General features: G+C 43.5%; 1 protein-coding gene across 1 annotated transcript in view; it reads right to left on the bottom strand.

Annotated features, from left to right (window-relative positions):
• Positions 1-18,337, bottom strand: part of LOC116984793 (EF-hand calcium-binding domain-containing protein 4A-like) — a 123,938-nt gene that overhangs the window by 12,522 nt on the left and 93,079 nt on the right. Inside the window, exons 13-14 of the mRNA XM_033039171.1 lie at positions 7,206-7,341; positions 1,347-1,428 (exon numbers count right to left, since the gene is read on the bottom strand). Of these exons, the coding sequence (XP_032895062.1) occupies positions 1,347-1,428; positions 7,206-7,341 (218 nt within the window). The remainder of the gene's footprint in view (positions 1-1,346; positions 1,429-7,205; positions 7,342-18,337) is intronic.

Raw genomic sequence — 18,337 nt, 5'->3', positions numbered from 1 at the left:
GGCAACATCTCAGTGGCGTTTAGGTTCAGAATCCACTTTCTGTTTGAAGAAGGGTTCAGTTACTGAGACTGGATTGGCTTTTTGCCTTGGAGCACCAAGGCAAATTCCTTGTATGTGAATACTTGGCCAATAAACTTACTTACTTACTTACTTAAAAAGAATCCCAGATTATTTAGTTAATTTAGTTCAGAGATACAGCATGGAAACAGGCCCTTTGGCCCACCGAGTCCTCGCCGACCAGCGATCACTAGTTCTATCCTACACACTGGGGACAATTTACAGAAGCCTATTAACCTACAAACCTGTACGTCTTTGGGATGTGAGGGGGAGCAGGAGCATCCAGAGAAAACCCATGTGGTGACAGGAAGAATATCCAAACTCCATACTGACAGCACCTGTAGTCAGGATCAAAACTGGGTCCCTGGCACTGTGAGGCAGCAACTCTACCATTGCACCCCTGTCTGGCCACTATAAAAATAATCAGCTGTGTTTTTACAATAATGTATCTGGTTTTTAGTCAACTTTATTGAGATTGGATTGGCTTTTTCTAAAAAGAATTTCAAGGTAATTAGTGAAATCTATCTAATTTGCATAGCTGACACTGCAAGATTTCAACTCACATCTCTGGCCCTTAGGTCCAGTAAATTAACAACTGCTCAATAATAAAGAAACTAATGGAGTCTCATTCGCACTGCAGACACATTTATATAAATTGATTTTCCACATTGATATCGGTTGGGACCAGCACACACATATATGTGCAGTGATACGGGGAGAGGGGGAGAGATTGGCGCAATTATTGAAACAATAATTCTACAAGATAGAAATGTGGTAACAGTGGCACAGCTGGTAGAGTTGCTGCCTCACAGAGCCAGAGACCCAGGCTCAAGCCTGACCTCAGGTGCTGCCTGTATGGAGTTTGCACGTACTCCCTGTAACTACATGGGTTTCCTCTGGGTGCTCCAGTTTCCTCCCACATCCCAAAGCTGTGTGTGGTTGTCGGTTAATTGGCCTCTGTAACTTGCCCCTGGTATGAAGGGGTGGATGGGAAAATGAGATAACATAAAACAAGTGTGGATGGGTGATCGGTGGTCGACGTGGACCTGTAGGCCAAAGGTCCTGTTTCCATGCTGTATCTCATAACATAGCCTATGATAAATCGACAAATACGGAGGAATAATCTAGAGCTGCCGTCTTTCCGTTCCAATAGACTTGTCTCCCACAACTCCCGACACCTCAGGTTTAATGTCTATTAAAAATCAACCACGTTCAATCCTAGAGCTGATAGTGATAAGAGATACCTTCCCCCTCAACAATGAGGATGGGGTGGGTGTGAGGACAATCACCTTTCCTGGCCAGCGGTGTCCCAGAGCTGGAGGGCCACTCGGTTATTGTCCACAACCAAACTCTTCACTTGGAAATCAATGCCTGTCACAAGACAGAGAGAGAGAGAAAATAAAGTGAAAAGGATGCAGAAACAGCAGTTTCTAATCCCCCAGCGATTAGAGAGAAATCACATTATCTGCAGCTCATTTCATTTAAACCCCACCAGATGGAGAGGAGAACAATAAACAGTTGCATCAAATGTACCACTGAGAGAATACAGATTGAAGCACTTACATTTAAGTGTGCATTTCAATAGATAGGTTTTTTTTTAGTCACCCAAATCTAATCTCGGTTTAGCTAAACAACTAAACTGAGTCATGGTTTTACAGCGTGGAAACAGGACCTTCGGCCCAACTAGCCCACACTGGCAAACATGTCCCTTGCAAGGTCCCATAAACAGCTAAAATGATAAATGATAGTTAATATATCATGTTATTAGGAGAATAAATAGTAACAAGGACAAAGGAAATTTTCCTTTTTAAGAAAAATGTATCATTTTTATAAAACTATTACAGTACCGGAGGACATTTGGCCCACTGCATTTATGCCAGTTCCTTATAGACTAATCTCATCAGTACAATTGCCCCCACCCTTTACCTACAGCCCTACAAATTACCTTCTAAATTATACTTCTAAATTTCACTTATACATATACCTCCCTCCCCCTTTCCCCTCCTTCCTCCACTAAAAGTCATTTAAGCAGCTCGACGGTTTGCTACGACGTGTCCCTCTTGTGATCACAGAGTCGCTAGCTGGCAATCGGCGTATTGGGGAACCTCCTTGCCTGAGGTCATCTGTTGCCGGCCCTGATTTATCCTGCATTTTGCTCACTTCCAGTTTCTTCCTCCCTGCCCCTACCCCCCTCCACTCACTCCACTACATTCAGTCTGAAAAAAGGATCCCTGCCCGAAACTTCATCTATACATTCTCTCCAGAGATGCTGCTTGACCCACTGAGTTACTCCAGCATTTTGTGTCAATCTTTGGTATTAATCAGCATCTGCAGTTCCTTTTTGTTACCTATAGATTACCTGCTCTCTCAAGTACCAACCCAATTGTCTTTTGAAAGGCACAAATTGAATCCACTTTCACCACATCAACAGCCAATGGTTTCCAGTTCCTAACAAATCTAAGTGAAAAAGTTGCACTTGTATCTTTTACCCAAAATATAAAATCTGTGCCTGTTGCCCCGTTGAACAACATCCTGAAGTGAACAACATCACTCTATTAACTTTATCGAGATATCATGATCCTTTGTACCTCCGTCAACCCGCTTCTCGTTATGTTTTATTCCAACTATCTCCATCACTGCCTCAAACCCCAACACACAACTCCACCACTGCCCTGCATTCCTGTCATTACTTGCCTAGCATGTCCAAGCTTCGCCCATCTACCCTCGTACTTGAAGTTCCTAATCCCTGGACCCAATCTTGCAAATAGTTGCTGCAACAAGTTACAGAGACCAGGGTTCGTTCCTGACTACATGTGCTGTCTGTATGGTGTTTGCACGTTCTCCCTGTGACCACGTGGGTTTTCTCAGTGTACTCAGGTTTCCTCCCAAACTCGAAAGACAAACAGATTTGTAGGTTAATTTGCTTAGGTAAAAAAAATAAAAAATTATCCCTAGTGTGTAGATACTGTTAGTGTATGATATCCTCTCTAGGACCTTTAAATCCATTCTAAAATTAGGTGGTCAGCACTGGAAGTAAAACTCCAGTGAGGTACAGAGGTAAAATAATTTGTTGTACTCCATCTCCCTAATTATAACTCCCAAGTTCCCATCTGCTTTAACAGGCAACCTCTTAATGATTGATTGAGCTGTTAGAAAGATGCAGCACGGAAATAGCTCCACCGAGTCCACATCAACCATTCATCACCCTTCACACTAGTTCTATGTTATCATACTTTCTCATCCACTCCCAACACACTAGGGGTAATTTACAGAGGGCAAATTAGCCTATACCCCCGACACGTCTTTGGGATGAGAGAGGAACTATGAGCACCTGGAGGAACCCCACGCAGTCACAGGGAGAACGTGCAAACTCCATACAAACACCTAAGGTCAGGATCGAACTCGGGGCTCTGGCGTTGTGAGCCAGCATCTCTACCAGCTGCGCACTGTTCCACTTTTGCCTTAATAGCCACCCTCGTGTCTGCTTGTTTTAAGGATTTATATATGTACAAGCATCCCTACATTTCCAGCACTCCCTTTACAATAAGGATACTTACACCATGGTGAACAATCGTGAACCTTAAACATTAGGTCCATGTCTCTCTCAGCAGATGTTGCCTAACCAAGTGAATATCTCCTGCATTTCCGTATTTAATTCCGGCTTTCCAGCATCTACAGTATTTTGCTTGTGGGCCATTTCGTCAATGTGGCCTCTCACCACCATCTCTCCACATTAAGCTTCATCCGCCAGATTCTTTGGGAATGTCAATAGACATTAGACTTTAGACTTTAGAGATAGAGTGGAATAAGGCCCTTCGGCCCACCAAGTCCGCACTGACCAGCAATCACCCCATACATAAGCACTATTCTACCCACAAGGGACAATTTACAGGTCAATTTAGCTACGAACCTGGACATCTTTGGGATGTGGTAGGAAACCAAAGCACCCGGAGAAAACCCATGTGATCACAGGGAGAACATACAAACTCCATATAGACAGCACCCGTAGTCAGGATAGAACCCGAGTCTCAGACGCCGTAAAGAAACAATTCTATCGCTGCGCCGCTGCGCCACCCCTTAAATTGCCACACACATTTTAATTCCACAAGAGATAACCTGCTCACCTCTCAACCTCAGGCCTCCAGGTGGAGAAGGGAGTGTTAACGTCAAGTTAAGATCATCTCCAGTGATTCCATTGTCAAAGCACCTGTACAACTTGTTGATCAGGTTTCATGGCATCCAACAAGTAGCCACACACAGTTTGTTTTCTGAACGTCACAGACATTTACTGTTGTGACAGGCAGAAATTAACCTTGTTATATTAATGTGATTCTAGACTGGTTGGACTTGCTGGATGCCAGTTGAATTCCAAAGTAACAGCTCACTTGGAAATTACTCCACAAGGCACAGGTTAGGATTCCCAGTCCTCGCTGCACACATTCCAGGAAATATATCACATAACTTCCTCTCTGTGCCTTCCCCCATAATGGGAACCATTGTGGGGGGATGTTTTTATGTTAAAGCTATTTATTATTGTTATGTTTGTATTCTTTTTTATGTGCTGCATTGGCAAAAGGAATTTCACTACATTTAGGTGTATGTGACAATAAATCAACCTTTGAACCTCTAACTGTCCCAGCTTCACAGTTCCAACACTGGTTGGCCAATATTCCAAGGGTAGATTTATTTAGTTTGTTTCCCTTCTTAATGCCCCTGTCCCACTTAGGAAAGCTGACCGGAAACATCTGGAGACTTTGCGCCCCACCCAAGGTTTCCGTGCGGTTCCCGGAGGTTTTTGTCAGTCTCCCTAATGGTTGAAAGTGGTTTCCGTTTCAGATTCAGATTCAATTTTAATTGTCATTGTCAGTGTACAGTACAGAGACAACGAAATGCATTTAGCATCTCCCTGGAAGAGCGACATAGCAAATGATTTGAATAAATAATAATAAGTGATAATAAGTGTCCGGGGGGTGGGGGGGTGATTGGCAGTCACCGAGGTACGTTGTTGAGTAGAGTGACAGCCGCCGGGAAGAAGCTGTTCCTGGACCTGCTGGTTCGGCAACGGAGAGACCTGTAGCGCCTCCCGGATGGTAGAAGGGTAAACAGTCCATGGTTGGGGTGAGAGCAGTGTTTCGCCAAACCGGTTTTGTAGAAACACAGTGAAAGCTGGAACATTTGTCCTTACATTGTTCCCACAATGGTTCTTCTATGTTCCGGCAATTATTTCAAAAAATTCAAAACCGGCCGTGACTAAAAATAGGTTGCTGTTTTAAAAATTGGTAATTTTTTAGTCGAAGCCGGTTGCGATGCTAGTTGAAGGTGGTTGCTGGAGGTTGCAGGTAGTGGAAGGTAAGACCTCCCTGGTGGAATAAAACTGGGTGAAAAAAAGGTCTTACCTTCCACTACCTGCAACCTCCGGAAACCACCTTCAACTAGCATCGCAACCGGCTTGAACTAAAAAATTACCGATTTTTAATACGGCAACCTATTTTTAGTCGCGGCCGGTTTTGAATTTTTTGAAATAACCGCTGGAACATAGAAGAAGCAGAAACCATTTTCGACCATTAGGGAGACTGACAAAAACCTCCGGGAACATCCGGGAACCTCCGGGAACCGCACGGAAACCTTGGGTGGGGGGCAAAGTCTCCTGAGGTTTCCGTTCAGGTTTCCTAAGTGGGACAGGGGCATTAGGCACCACCTTCACCCAACAATGAGATCATTTCTAAATGTCAAACAATCTTGGCCCATGCTCAATATTGTTATAACTGGTAAACAAGAAGCAAGAGAATTCAAAGATTTTATTTTTTATGAGCCCTATAATTTTTCTTCCAAATTCCTCTCAGCAGTTCTCTAGCAATTAGTTAATCTCTGGAGATTTGAGAACAATGCAACATGAACAGCAAGGATATCTAGTTGGTGGGACAGGGGGGGATTTTGTTTATGTCCCACTGCACATGGCTGTTTGCAAATTTGCAAAGAGACATAGTTTGTTTTATCATGTATCATAGATACATAGTCATAGAGCAGGGAAACAGGCCCTTCAGCCCAACTACTCCATGCCGACCAAGATGCCCACCTAAGCTAGTCCTATTTGCCCACGTTTGGCCCCTATCCCTCTAAACCTTTCCTATCCACCAGTGAGCAGTCGATCACTATCTCCTAGGAGGAAAGAAGGGAGATCTGTTTTTTGTACAACTGGTATAGACAGACACAAATGTCACTATCGTTTTATCATTCACTAATTGCAAGCCAGAACTTAATGGGTTGGTCTAGATACTGAGTTCCCATGGAAGTGAAGTTCCCAAAGGTGATTCAATCCTTAAGCATGATCACGTGGCATGATTTAGGTTCCAAGAATGTGCTTAAGGACAACTGTTCCAGCTTTCACTGTGTTTCTACAAAACCGGTTTGGCGAAACACCAATTTATTAAAGAAAAGCACACAATAAAATGTTGTATATTCCCTCCAGAGGCAATAAGCCGAATTCCAGCAAGTGTCAATATTTTCCACAAGAAAAGAAAGCTTTACTGAAACTGAAATGCCACTTTGTTACCTCAGGCCATCCCAATGCAAACCATAAGTTGTCCAAGAAGGAACTGCAGATGCTGGAAAATCGAAGGTACACAAAAATGCTGGAGAAACTCAGCGGGTGCAGCAGCATCTGGAGCCAGAGTCCAGGCTCCAGATGCTGCTGCACCCGCTGAGTTTCTCCAGCATTTTTGTGTGCAAACCATAAGTTACCATTTTTAATGTAGTCCATGCTGTAGGATGGGAATGTAGCAGTTAATTTGCACACAACTAGGTCACAAACACGTAGTTCCTTCCACTGCACAAACCAAGTCAAGAAGTTTGTATATAGCAATTAACTAACTGCGCAGGTATTCTTAGGTATGGTTTGAGGCTAGGACACAGGGCAACATGCCTGGTGTTCTTCAAAGCATGCTATGGTATATGTTACATCGGACTGAGAAGATAGATATGGCCATGGTTCGTATCTCATCTGTAAGAGCCACTTCCATTATGCAGCAATCTCATTTGAGACATTTGTTAACCTTGGTGACGTATGACAACTTACAAGAAAAACATTCAGCTGGAAAGAAAAAACGTTTTTTTAATAATTAAAGTGCAGTTAGAAGTTTCATATTTACCAATTGTGGCACTAGTTTCAGGGATAAATCGATCATAGCAGAAACGATGAATGAACGAGCTCTTCCCAACCCCGGAGTTTCCAATAAATACCACTTTGAACATCCTATCAGGGGAAGAACTCACTGGCTCAGACTCCTGGATAAAAGGATGAAAGAAAAGTCAGCTTAGCCCCTTCCGAGACCAACAAGAGTCATTCGCAGGTGATCTGCTTTTCTTCATAGATCCATATTTCTGATCTTTAATAACACAAAGTTTCACTGTTTTGTTAGCATTGCAGTTGTTAATGATGCAATCAATTTTAGAATGAAGTGCCATATTTGTCCAACATGGGTGTGTACGGGTGCCACAATTTACAACACCACATGATTGAGGGTATCGTATATTTAGAGCCTGCCTTTGAGTCTTAGAAAAGCGCTATAAAAATTAAATTTATTATTATTATTATTACAATGAAACCATGCACCAAAAGTCAATAACCCAATTCAATTGTTCTGAATAGTGACAAATATGTAATATATCTACAGAAAAAATTAAATTATATTGTGTGACAAGTTAATATCTGTTGAGAAAACTTCCAACTCAGGAAAGGTCAATTCCTCTTGTGTTAATTTTCTTACGGGAAAGGAAGGTGAAATTGTAAAGGTGAAACAGCAAAAAGCAATCATTAAATTGCCTAAAAATGCTGGATTTTGGAAGCAGCAATGAACAATTGTTTTGGGTCCAGAATTTGTGATGGGTTTCTGTACAGGAAGTTCTTATCAGGCCAACTGTACATGAAGCTACAAGGTATTTGTGATTTAGTGTAGTTTAGAGCACAGAGACAGGCCATTCGGCCCACCGAGTCCATGCCGACCATTACCCACTAGTTGTCTGTTATCCCACCATCTCATCCACATTCAGGTTAATTTACAGAGGCCAATTTATCTACAAAGACACACGTCTTTGGATGAAACCAGAACACCCAGAAAAATCCCACATGGCCACAGGGAGAACATGCAAACTCCACACAGACAGCACGCAATGTCAGGATGGAACTTGGGTCTCTGGCGCTGTGAGGCAGCAGCTCTACTGCTGCACCACAGTGGGATGTGTTACCAAAGGAATGATGCTGTGGATCTTCTCAGCCAATCAGAATTCTCAAGAAGTGACTGAGAGCCTGAACCAGGAAGTAACAATCGGAATCTTTTAAGCCATCGCAAGTTAGATACAGAAAATGAAAGAGGATAATAACTGAATAACTACAGATATAAACAACAGAAATCAGAAAGGAGACATGATTATTTTATCTCCAACATTTATTAAACTTCTTACTTCTTACAGTTAATTTTCTGTGCAGAAAATTGGCTGACATAAGGAACATCACGTCATGAGGGGAATATTTACAGGTGGTGAAAAGTCCTAAATTTCTCTGATGATCTTAGTGTGCATATAATTTGGTGAATTAGGAGTGGCGCAGTGGCACAGCTGGTAGAACTACTGCCTCACAGCACCAGAGACCCAGATGCGATCCTGACCTCGGGGACTTGCTGTTTGGAGTTTGCATGTTTTCCCTGTGACCGCGTGGGTTTCCTCCAGGCACTCTAGTTTCCTCCCACATCCCAAAGTCATGTGGGTTTGTAGGTTAATTGGCCTCTGTAAAATTGCCCCTAAATAATAGGGATGCAAAAGTGGGATAACATAGAAATAGTATGATCAGGTGACTGATGGTCGGCTTGGTCTCAATCGGATGAAGGGCCTGTTTCCACGCTATATATCTAAATTATAAAGATGAAGACGATAATGGATTGGCATTCCCAATATCTTGAAACATTTAGACAAGTACATGGATAGGATAGGGTTAGAGGGATATGGGCCAAACGCAGGCAGGTGGGACTAGTGTAGATAGGACATGTTGGTTGATGTGGGCAAGTTGGGCCGCTGGGCCTGTTTCCACTGACTTTATGACTCTATGACATTATTACACACCATCTTGGGCAATAATTACTTGAGAATGGTTAACTCCACTATTACGGGATTGGAATCAGATATGCTACATTGGTGTTGGTTAATTATAGTCACTTGGAGTAGTGTAGATGGGCAAAAAGGTCAGCAGGGACATAGTGGGCAAAAGGCCCCTTAGCTGCACCATACAACTATGTCCTATGTACCGAGATGCAAGCTATACAGGCAAATCATATCAAACAGAAGTACAATCAAACCAGTGCAAAAAGGAGAAAGAAAACAGAGTGCAGAATATCTACAGAGAAAATGAAGGTTTTATAAAAGACCACAACGAGGTAGATTGGGAAATCAGGAATATATCCTTAGCTTATGGGAGATTTGTTCAAGAGTCTGGTAACAATGGGGAGGAAGCTATTCTTGAATCCATTTGCCCGAATGGAGAGGAAAGGTGAGGGAATCTCATGGTATGTGTGGTCCTTGATTATGTTGGCCTTTGGGGGATAGTGTGTTGTGTAGATGGAGTCGATGGAGGCGGGGGAAGGGTGATGGACTAGGCTGCATCTACAATGCTCTGCAATTTCTCAGTTGCCTAATCAAACTGAGATGCATCCCAATGCAATGCTTCCTGTGGTGCATTTGTAGAAATTGGTAAGAATCAATGGAGACATGCCCAAGATACTTCATTTACACTAGTCCCACCTGCCCATGTTTAGCCCATATCCCTCTAAACGTTTCCTATCCATCCACCTGGCCAAATGTCTTTGAAATGGTGTTATAGTACCTGCCTCAACTACCTCCTCTGGCAGCCACTGTCTTCTGTGTGGGAAAAGGTTGTGGATGTTATGATTTGTTTATTATACACATTGCATTAATGTGACTGGGCCCGGACATTCAGTGATATTATGATGGTATGGTTTTAGATATTAGTATTAGTTTATTATTTTACTTCGGAGTCACGTGAGTGACTACGTGAAGAACCCCGCCAGGACGCATGCGTGTCATATCGCTTTCACGCTTGCGAAACGACAGGCGGGGTGGAGCGTTCCCCCGCAGCGGTAAGTTTGAAACCGCGACCTGCAGGTAAGTGATTTACTCTGCGGTAGTTTTTGTCCCCGCGCTGTTTTTACACAGGGGGGGAAGCTGGACAAAATAGTGTCCACAAGTGCTGTGAGTGAAGCTGGCTGGGCAGGACCGCGAAGTTGCGGGAGCCAGCAGCAGCTGAAGGCACAAGCCCCGTAAGGGATCAGCTGTGCCGACGTTTGGTCCCGCGCCGGCCAGAACACCACGGCCGGGCGGGAGACTATTCAGATGGGGCCGTCGACTTTTGACAAGTCGAAAACGGCAGGAGGCGGGGTGGAACGACGTTCCCCCGTAGCGACAATTTAAACCAGGACCTGCAGGTAAGAGCTGCGGTCTTTTTGTGTTTTCCCATGCTGATTACAGGTGGAGAAACCAACGGGCTCCGACAAAGCTGATGGGCTAGCAGCGGCCAGCGGCACTTGAATCACCTATAATGGGATCAGCTGTGCCCGATGTCGCCTCCGCACCGGCCAGATCCACTCCACGGCTGGGCGGTAAGGCAAGACAAAAAACCATCAAAGTCGTGGACTCAGATGAGTCCGACTTTGAGCAGCCGCGGGCGGCCAGCGACCGTGAGCGCTGGAGCCGGATGGAGCGGTGTGTGGAGCATTTGCTCCAACGTGACAGGCTCCGGGAGATGGAGTCGAGTCACTGTGGGCTCTATGTAAAACCCACAGCAGCACCTCTTGTAGGGCTGCACAGTGCTTCTCCCTTGTCAGAGGGGAGTACTGGGGGTCAGTTCTGGGCTGATCCTGAAGAGGGGTTTGCAGAACAGAAATCAAGTGTGCAGGGGGTGCGGGAACGTGAAAATCTACTGGACATGGTGTCCAACTTCATACAGCCAGACCAGACTGGCCAAAACCTGGAGGACACCTGACACCGGGTAACTGTATATCCCGGAATGTTTCCTGTAGTAAATAATTGTATATGGAAACTCCTAAACAGCGGGGATAACAGCTTTCACCCGCACAGTGGATGAGAAGGACATGTCGCAGGGCCAACAGGATGCACTGGCACTGCTTTGCAACACACAGCCATAGACAGCACCCTTACGCACCCACCAGTAGAACAAGACCGACTGGTGAAAGCTCGAAGGTCCGGTACACCAAACATGAGTCTTTTTTAGGCCATGGCCCAGGCCGGCCTTCTTGGAAGATACGCGAACCTCCAACATTGACCAAACCACAAATCCAGACACCACCACCTCAACATCAACGAAGGATTTACAAAAAGAAGTAAACCTGCCACTGGTAACTATGGAGGGAGGTGGGTCTGGTTCCCTACAAAATACAGGGAGCATGGAGGTTGGGGGGAGATTACACTCCTTTCTGGATGCATGGAACATGTTAACTACCCATACTTATATTTTAAGCAGTATCCAGGGATATACAATAGAATTTATACACAAGTACAGCCCTCCAGTTCAACATATACCGAACCGAATGTTCGTACTTTCTGGTAAAGAGAAATCAGAAGCGCAGGCTGAACTGGAGCGGCTTTACGCAAAAGGTGTAATTGAAAAATCCCAACACGAACCGCTAGAATTCGTGTCCAATATATTACCAAAAACAAAAAAGATGGTGGTTGTCGCATCATCATAGATCTGACCAAATTGAATACATTTGTACAATATATTCATTTTAAAATGGAAACCTTTGTTACTGCTAAACAATTGATTTCCAAAGGTTACTTCATGGCTAGCATCGATTTAAAAGATGCTTACTATTCAGTGCCTATACGAGGTGACCACAGATGTTTCTTAAAATTCAACTGGATGGGACAGCGTGGCAGTATAGAGCGCTGCCAAATGGTTTAACATCAGTCCCCAGGCTGTTCACTAAAATTTTGAAACCAGCCCTAGCGTTTCTACAGAAACGAAAACACATGGTCATGGCATATCTAGATGACATACTTATTGTGGGCAAAACTTTGGAATTGGCCAAACAAACTGTAATAGCCACAAAACAGTTATTTGAAAAACTGGGGTTTATTATCCATCCAGTTAAATCTAAATTAACGCCTTCCACTACAATGGACTATTTGGGGTTCACCATTGACTCAGTTCACATGTCGGTGACTTTGCCAAAGGGAAAGGCTATAGACTTAATAGAGGCTTGCAATAACCTCATTGACATCAGTAAACCATCCATCAGATTGGTAGCAAAAGTAATTGGCAAAATGGTGGCTGCCTTTCCAGCCACACAATTTGGACCTTTACATTACCAAAATTTACAGAGAGCAAAAATACAAGCACTCAAAATCAATGCTGGTCATTTTGACAGACCAATGAAGCTACCAATCAAAGCTATAATGGAACTAAAATGGTGGATAGATAACATTTGGCTTTGTTTCAATCCAATCATTATCAGCAACCCTTCAATGGTGCTACAAACTGATGCCAGTGCACTTGGTTGGGGTGCCACCAATTCCATCTCCAGCTGTGGAGGTAGATGGACTGCTCAGGAGGCATCATTATTACTCACACTGGGCATAAACTACCTGGAAATGTTGGGTGCATTCTATGGCCTAAAGTCATATTGTACTGGGTCATATCACCAGCATGTTAGACTACAGATTGACAATACCACCGTGGTAGCATATATCAACCACATCGGTGGAAACAAATTGACATCATGTGACAATCTGGCTAATACAATTTGGCAGTGGTGTATCCAGAGAGATATTTGGATGTCAGCTACTCACCTACCAGGTAAACTAAATTTAGTGGCAGACACCAGGTCATGCAAATTTAATGAAAACACTGAATGGATGTTGAATAAAAAAGTATTTGCTGATATTACAGCACGATATGGAACACCAGATATCGATCTATTCACATCCAGGCTTAATCACCAGTTATCAAATTATGTTTCATGGGAACCAGACCCTGGGGCAGCGGCGACAGATGCATTTTCGCTGCATTGGGGGAAATTGTCTATTTATGCATTCCCTCCTTTCTGCCTCATCATTCGGGTATTGAGGAAAATACAGCAGGACTCTGCGTCTGGTATTTTGGTAGTACCCGATTGGCCTACTCAACCATGGTTCCCAGTGATAATGAACATGGTATTAGAACCATGTATCACCATCCCAAATAGACCAGACTTGTTGGTTCATCCCGTAACAAGGGATAGCCACCCATGCCATAACTATTTGAATTTATTAATTTGTAGAGTAGTTTAAAAATTCCTCTACTACAGCTGGGACTGACGGACCGAACAGTGAACATGATTTCGGCGGCCCAAAGACAATCCACCAAAAAACAGTATCTGGTCTATATCAGGAAGTGGGAGATGTATTGTAACAAAAACAGCATCACCTACAGAGATATGAACATCCCGTCTGTTCTGGAATACCTGGCAGGCCTCCATTATGATGAGGGGCTCAGTTATAGTGCCATCAACTGCGCCAGAAGTGCCTTATCAACTTATCTATGGCAAGGAACAGAGCGTCACTCTGTTGGAACTCACCCACTGGTAACAAAACTTAGGAGGGGAATTTTTAATACCAATCCCCCAAGAACCAGGTACTCCCAAATATGGGATGTGAGTATTGTCCTGAAGATGCTCAGGAATTGGTCTCCAGCAACAGCTCTGTCCCTACATAGACTGACATTAAAAACAGTCATGCTAATGGCATTGGTCACGGCACAAAGGGTACAGTCATTACATAAATTAAGACTGGACAACATGACTTCTTCATCTGAAAACATTACGTTTCATATTTATGAATTAGTGAAACAGAACAGACAGGGATCAGTGGGCCTCATTATCGAATTTAGGTCTTACCTAACAGATTAGATAGATTAGATATTAGATATAATTTATTGCCACACAGCCAGGCTGGTGGAAATTTGGGTTGTCTGCAGCGATACAATAATAAAGAACACACAACCACAATAAAACTGTAACACAAACATCCACCACAGCATTCATCACTGTGGTGGAAGGCACAAAATTTGGCCAGTCCTCCTCCATTTCCCCCCCGTGGTCAGGACCAGAGTCCAGAGTCAGTCCAGGATCGGCTCTTCCTCACCGGAGACCGCGGCTTTAAGTTGTTGTAGGCCACAGACCGGCGGTCAAGATTTAAGTCCCCGCCGCAGCCAGAAGCACCGTAGACTGCAGGGCCGGCGGTCGAAGCTCCCCTCCAGGGGTGATGGTAAGTCCATGCCGGACCCGCAATAAAACATACTAAAAAAAAAAAAAGATGATCGTCTCTGTATAGTAAAACATTTGTCGTTATATATGGACAAAACGAAAATCATCAGAGGCAATGAGAAGGCACTTTTAGTCAGCCATAAGCAACCACACAAAAAAGTGTCGGTCCAGACCATCTCAAGATGGCTGAAACAGGTTCTAACACAGGCTGGGGTGGATATTAATATTTTAAATCTCATTCCACCAGGGCTGCAGCTACATCGGCAGCTATGCAGTTGGATGTACCAATGGACCAAATCCTCAAGGCAGCAGGATGGTCAGGGGAAAAACATTCCAACTATTTTATCATAAACCAGTCATTAAACCTGGAACATTTGCAGAAACAATTTAAGTTCTGTAATTTAATTACCCCATAAATAGGGGCTATAATTTGTGTTAATCAATTCATGGATTTCAATGTCGGATTCATGTCTAAAATATGTTGACACAATTCCTCCTACAGTCATTAAGGCAGATGTGATGCATGGACTCGTTTCCACGGCATGAAATCACAGAGCTTTGAAATCTTCACGTAGTCACTCACGTGACTCCGAAGTAAAATAGTAAGATTAAACGAGAACTTACCAGTTCGAAGTTTGATCATTATTTTATGAGGAGTACGTTGAGGGAACACGTGCCCTCCGCTCCCACCCATGATCATATACTCAACTGGTATTTCTTCTCTAATCTTACTATGTTTAAGTCATTACAGTTATCTGTGATTTCACACCGCTGCTTTGAAGAATGACACGCATGCGTCCTGGCGGGGTTCTTCACGTATTCCCTCAACGTACTCCTCATAAAATAATTATCAAACTTCGAACTGGTAAGTTCTCGTTTAATCTTACTATTTATTTGTATTATACAAATTCTAGTCAACAATTTGAAGACAGTTTTCCTCTGGTTCTCTCTGAGCTATCTCTGCTGCGTATGCACACTGCTGTCCAAGGACAATCAAAGTAGGAGCAACAATAGACTAGAGCTCTACTTTTGACCATTTTGAAAAAATAGCAATGCAAACCTAAAGCTGAGCAAGTTGGTAGATTAATTGGCCACGGTAAATTCCCACTGGTACATGGGAGAGTGGGAGAATATGGGTCGAGTTAATGGGAATATGGGGACATTTAAACTGGATTTGACCAGTGGAGGGATTAATGTAAATAGGTGGCTGACGGTCGGCATGGGCTCGATGGGCTGAATGGCCAGTTTATGTGCTGTACCTCTGTGTGACTCTAGGGTGGTGCATGATTGAAATAGGATCTTAGTGGTCCTCTTCTGATCCCCGATCTTCTTGTCCTTGTGTGTGGTTTGGGGAACGCTGTCACGGTGCTACAAGTTGCTGCAAGGCATTTGGGAATAGGTGCCCGGTGCAGATGATGATAGGAGTGAATGTTTGCATATTTATTGGGTGCCAGTAAAAGTGACTGTCTTCCACCTGGGAGCCAGAGTTGCTCTCGTGTAGGTATATAAAGAGCATATTATCACATTCAAATATGTTCCTTAGATGATGATACAACTTTGGGGAGTCATAACATGAGCCATGCTCTGACCTGCTCTGGTAAACGTGTCTCCTCCTCTAACCTCATCTACTGCATAAACATAAACATTTGTGCTCCTGAAGTGGCCTTCTTTACATCATGGTGACCAAGCATAGTCTAAGCGTCCGGTTCAACAAAAACGCGCTTGGTCTGCCAAGGCCTGCTGGATCTCCTGATTGCTAACCATTTTAACTCCCCTTCCCATACCAACTTTTCTGTTTTGGACTTCCTCCGTTGCCAGAGCAAGGCCACATGCAAACTGGAGGAACAGCATCTCATATTCCACTTGGGTAACTTACAATCCAATGATGTGAACATTGAATTCTCCAAATTTAGGTAACTAACCAACTACTACTTTTCCCCTTCCACTAATATCCATTCCTCTGACTACACATTTCATGCATCTTCTCTCATTATTTCACAGCTTTGTCTTCTTCCCATTGTAGGCCTTTGTCCACGCATCTGCCAAAACCCCCCATCACCTGTATCCCTTGCCAGGCTTTGTCCCACTTCCATCTCTCTTCCAACCTGGCTATTACAATCAGTCTAAAGAAGGGTCCCGTTCTGAAATATCCATGTTCTCCTGATCGCTGTGTTACTCCAGCATTTTGCGTCTTTTTTTATAAACCAGTACCTGCGGTTCCTTGTGTCTATGTGTTGTCAATGGCAACTCTAAGGATGTAACAGGAAATGGTGGCAACAGTATTGAATGAGAAATGGTTATAGACAAACTGGTGTGGAGAATCAATTTGCCCCGTATACATGGTATTAAGATACCCTGCCTCGTCTCAGTCCACTGCTGGACGTTCTCAGGCTGCTGCTTCACATTAACACAGCCCGATTCATTATCAGAAATATCGTGAATGGAACTAACTGCTGTGCAATCATCACTAAATATCCCCACTTTGTCACAGTGAAGGCATGGCAGTTGATGGAGCATTGCCTTGGAGATCTCCTGCACTGATGTTCTTGGGCTGAGAGGATTGGCCTTCAACCACCAATACTCTCTTCTTCAGTGTGAAGAACAGTCCCGACCCGAAACAGCACCCATCCTTTTTCTCCAGAAATGCCGCCTGACCCACTGATTTACTCCAGCATTTTGTGTCCGGGTTCAGTATTAACCAGCATCTTCAGTTCCATCCTCCACATTGCACATCTTTTGGATGTGCAGGGAAACCAGAGCACCCAAAGGAAACCCACATGGTCACAGTGAGAACGTGCAAACTCAACACAGACAGCACCCGAGGTCAGGATTGAGGGGGGCAGAGGGGGGAGGGGGGGGGGGGGAGAGGGGGAGAGAGAGAATCAGAGAACATAGGTTTAAGGTGAGGGGTGGAGATTTAATAGGAATCCAGGGGCCAACTTTTCCTTCTACACAAAGAGTGGTGGGTGTTTGGAACTTGCTGCTGGAGGAGGTATTTGACATGTATTATTACAATGTTTAAGAAACATATAGACAGGTACATGGATAGGATAGGTTTAGAGGGATATGGGCCAAACGCAGGCAGATGGGACAAGTGTAGATGGGTCATGTTGGTCATCATGGATAAGTTGAGCCAAAGAACCTGTTTCTATATTGTATAACTCTGAAGTGAGGGTTAGCATAAACTATGGTGTGGAGATACAGGAAGGGGCCAGGGATTGATATGGATGGAGGGGGGAGAAAGCAGAGGTGACGTGGGATGGGCAGGATAGAGCAAATGTTAATTCACAATCTGACCATAAATGGAAGCTCATGAAAAAATATATAAAAACACTGGAAGAATAATAATTTTAACAAAGATGTGATTTTATAAAGACATTTGAATCAATCTCAACTAATCAAAGGAAAATGAAAAGTAAACCTAGATCATATTTTATTGTGTTTATTGAATCTAAACACTGCATGTCATATTCAATGGTTCTTTATTATCACGTGTACAGGTGTACAGTGAGGTTGTTTTTTTGCATACAGTTCAGTAAAGTATTGTCATACCACTGCCAATTGTGAGGGAATGACATGGTAACATTAGATGCACATCACAGTCTCTAACAAGTAGATAGGAACAGAACAAGCAAGAGAACCTCCAAGACAAGTATCCATTGCTTAATAACACACAATAATTCCATTTGTTTAATTGCACTGTTTATGCATAATCATGAACCAGATAATCTGATTTAACATTTACCAAACATGATATGTAAGCCCATAAACATACCTGAAAAAATAAGCACAATACATTCTGTGAAATCAAATGCTCCCAATCAACTGAATTGGTTCTTCCCTTCTCCCCATAGGAGATTTCTAATTTCATTGTGTGGACTTGGTTGCAGAAGAAACCTTGTAGTTTGAAGATGACACAAAACTTGGATGTACAGTGGGCAGAGGTGAATATT

This window comes from Amblyraja radiata, chromosome 20 (assembly GCF_010909765.2).
Source record: "Amblyraja radiata isolate CabotCenter1 chromosome 20, sAmbRad1.1.pri, whole genome shotgun sequence".
Lineage (NCBI taxonomy): Eukaryota > Metazoa > Chordata > Chondrichthyes > Rajiformes > Rajidae > Amblyraja > Amblyraja radiata.
The sequence above is the reverse complement of the archived record's forward strand: the minus strand, read 5'-3'. Positions and strand labels throughout refer to the sequence as shown.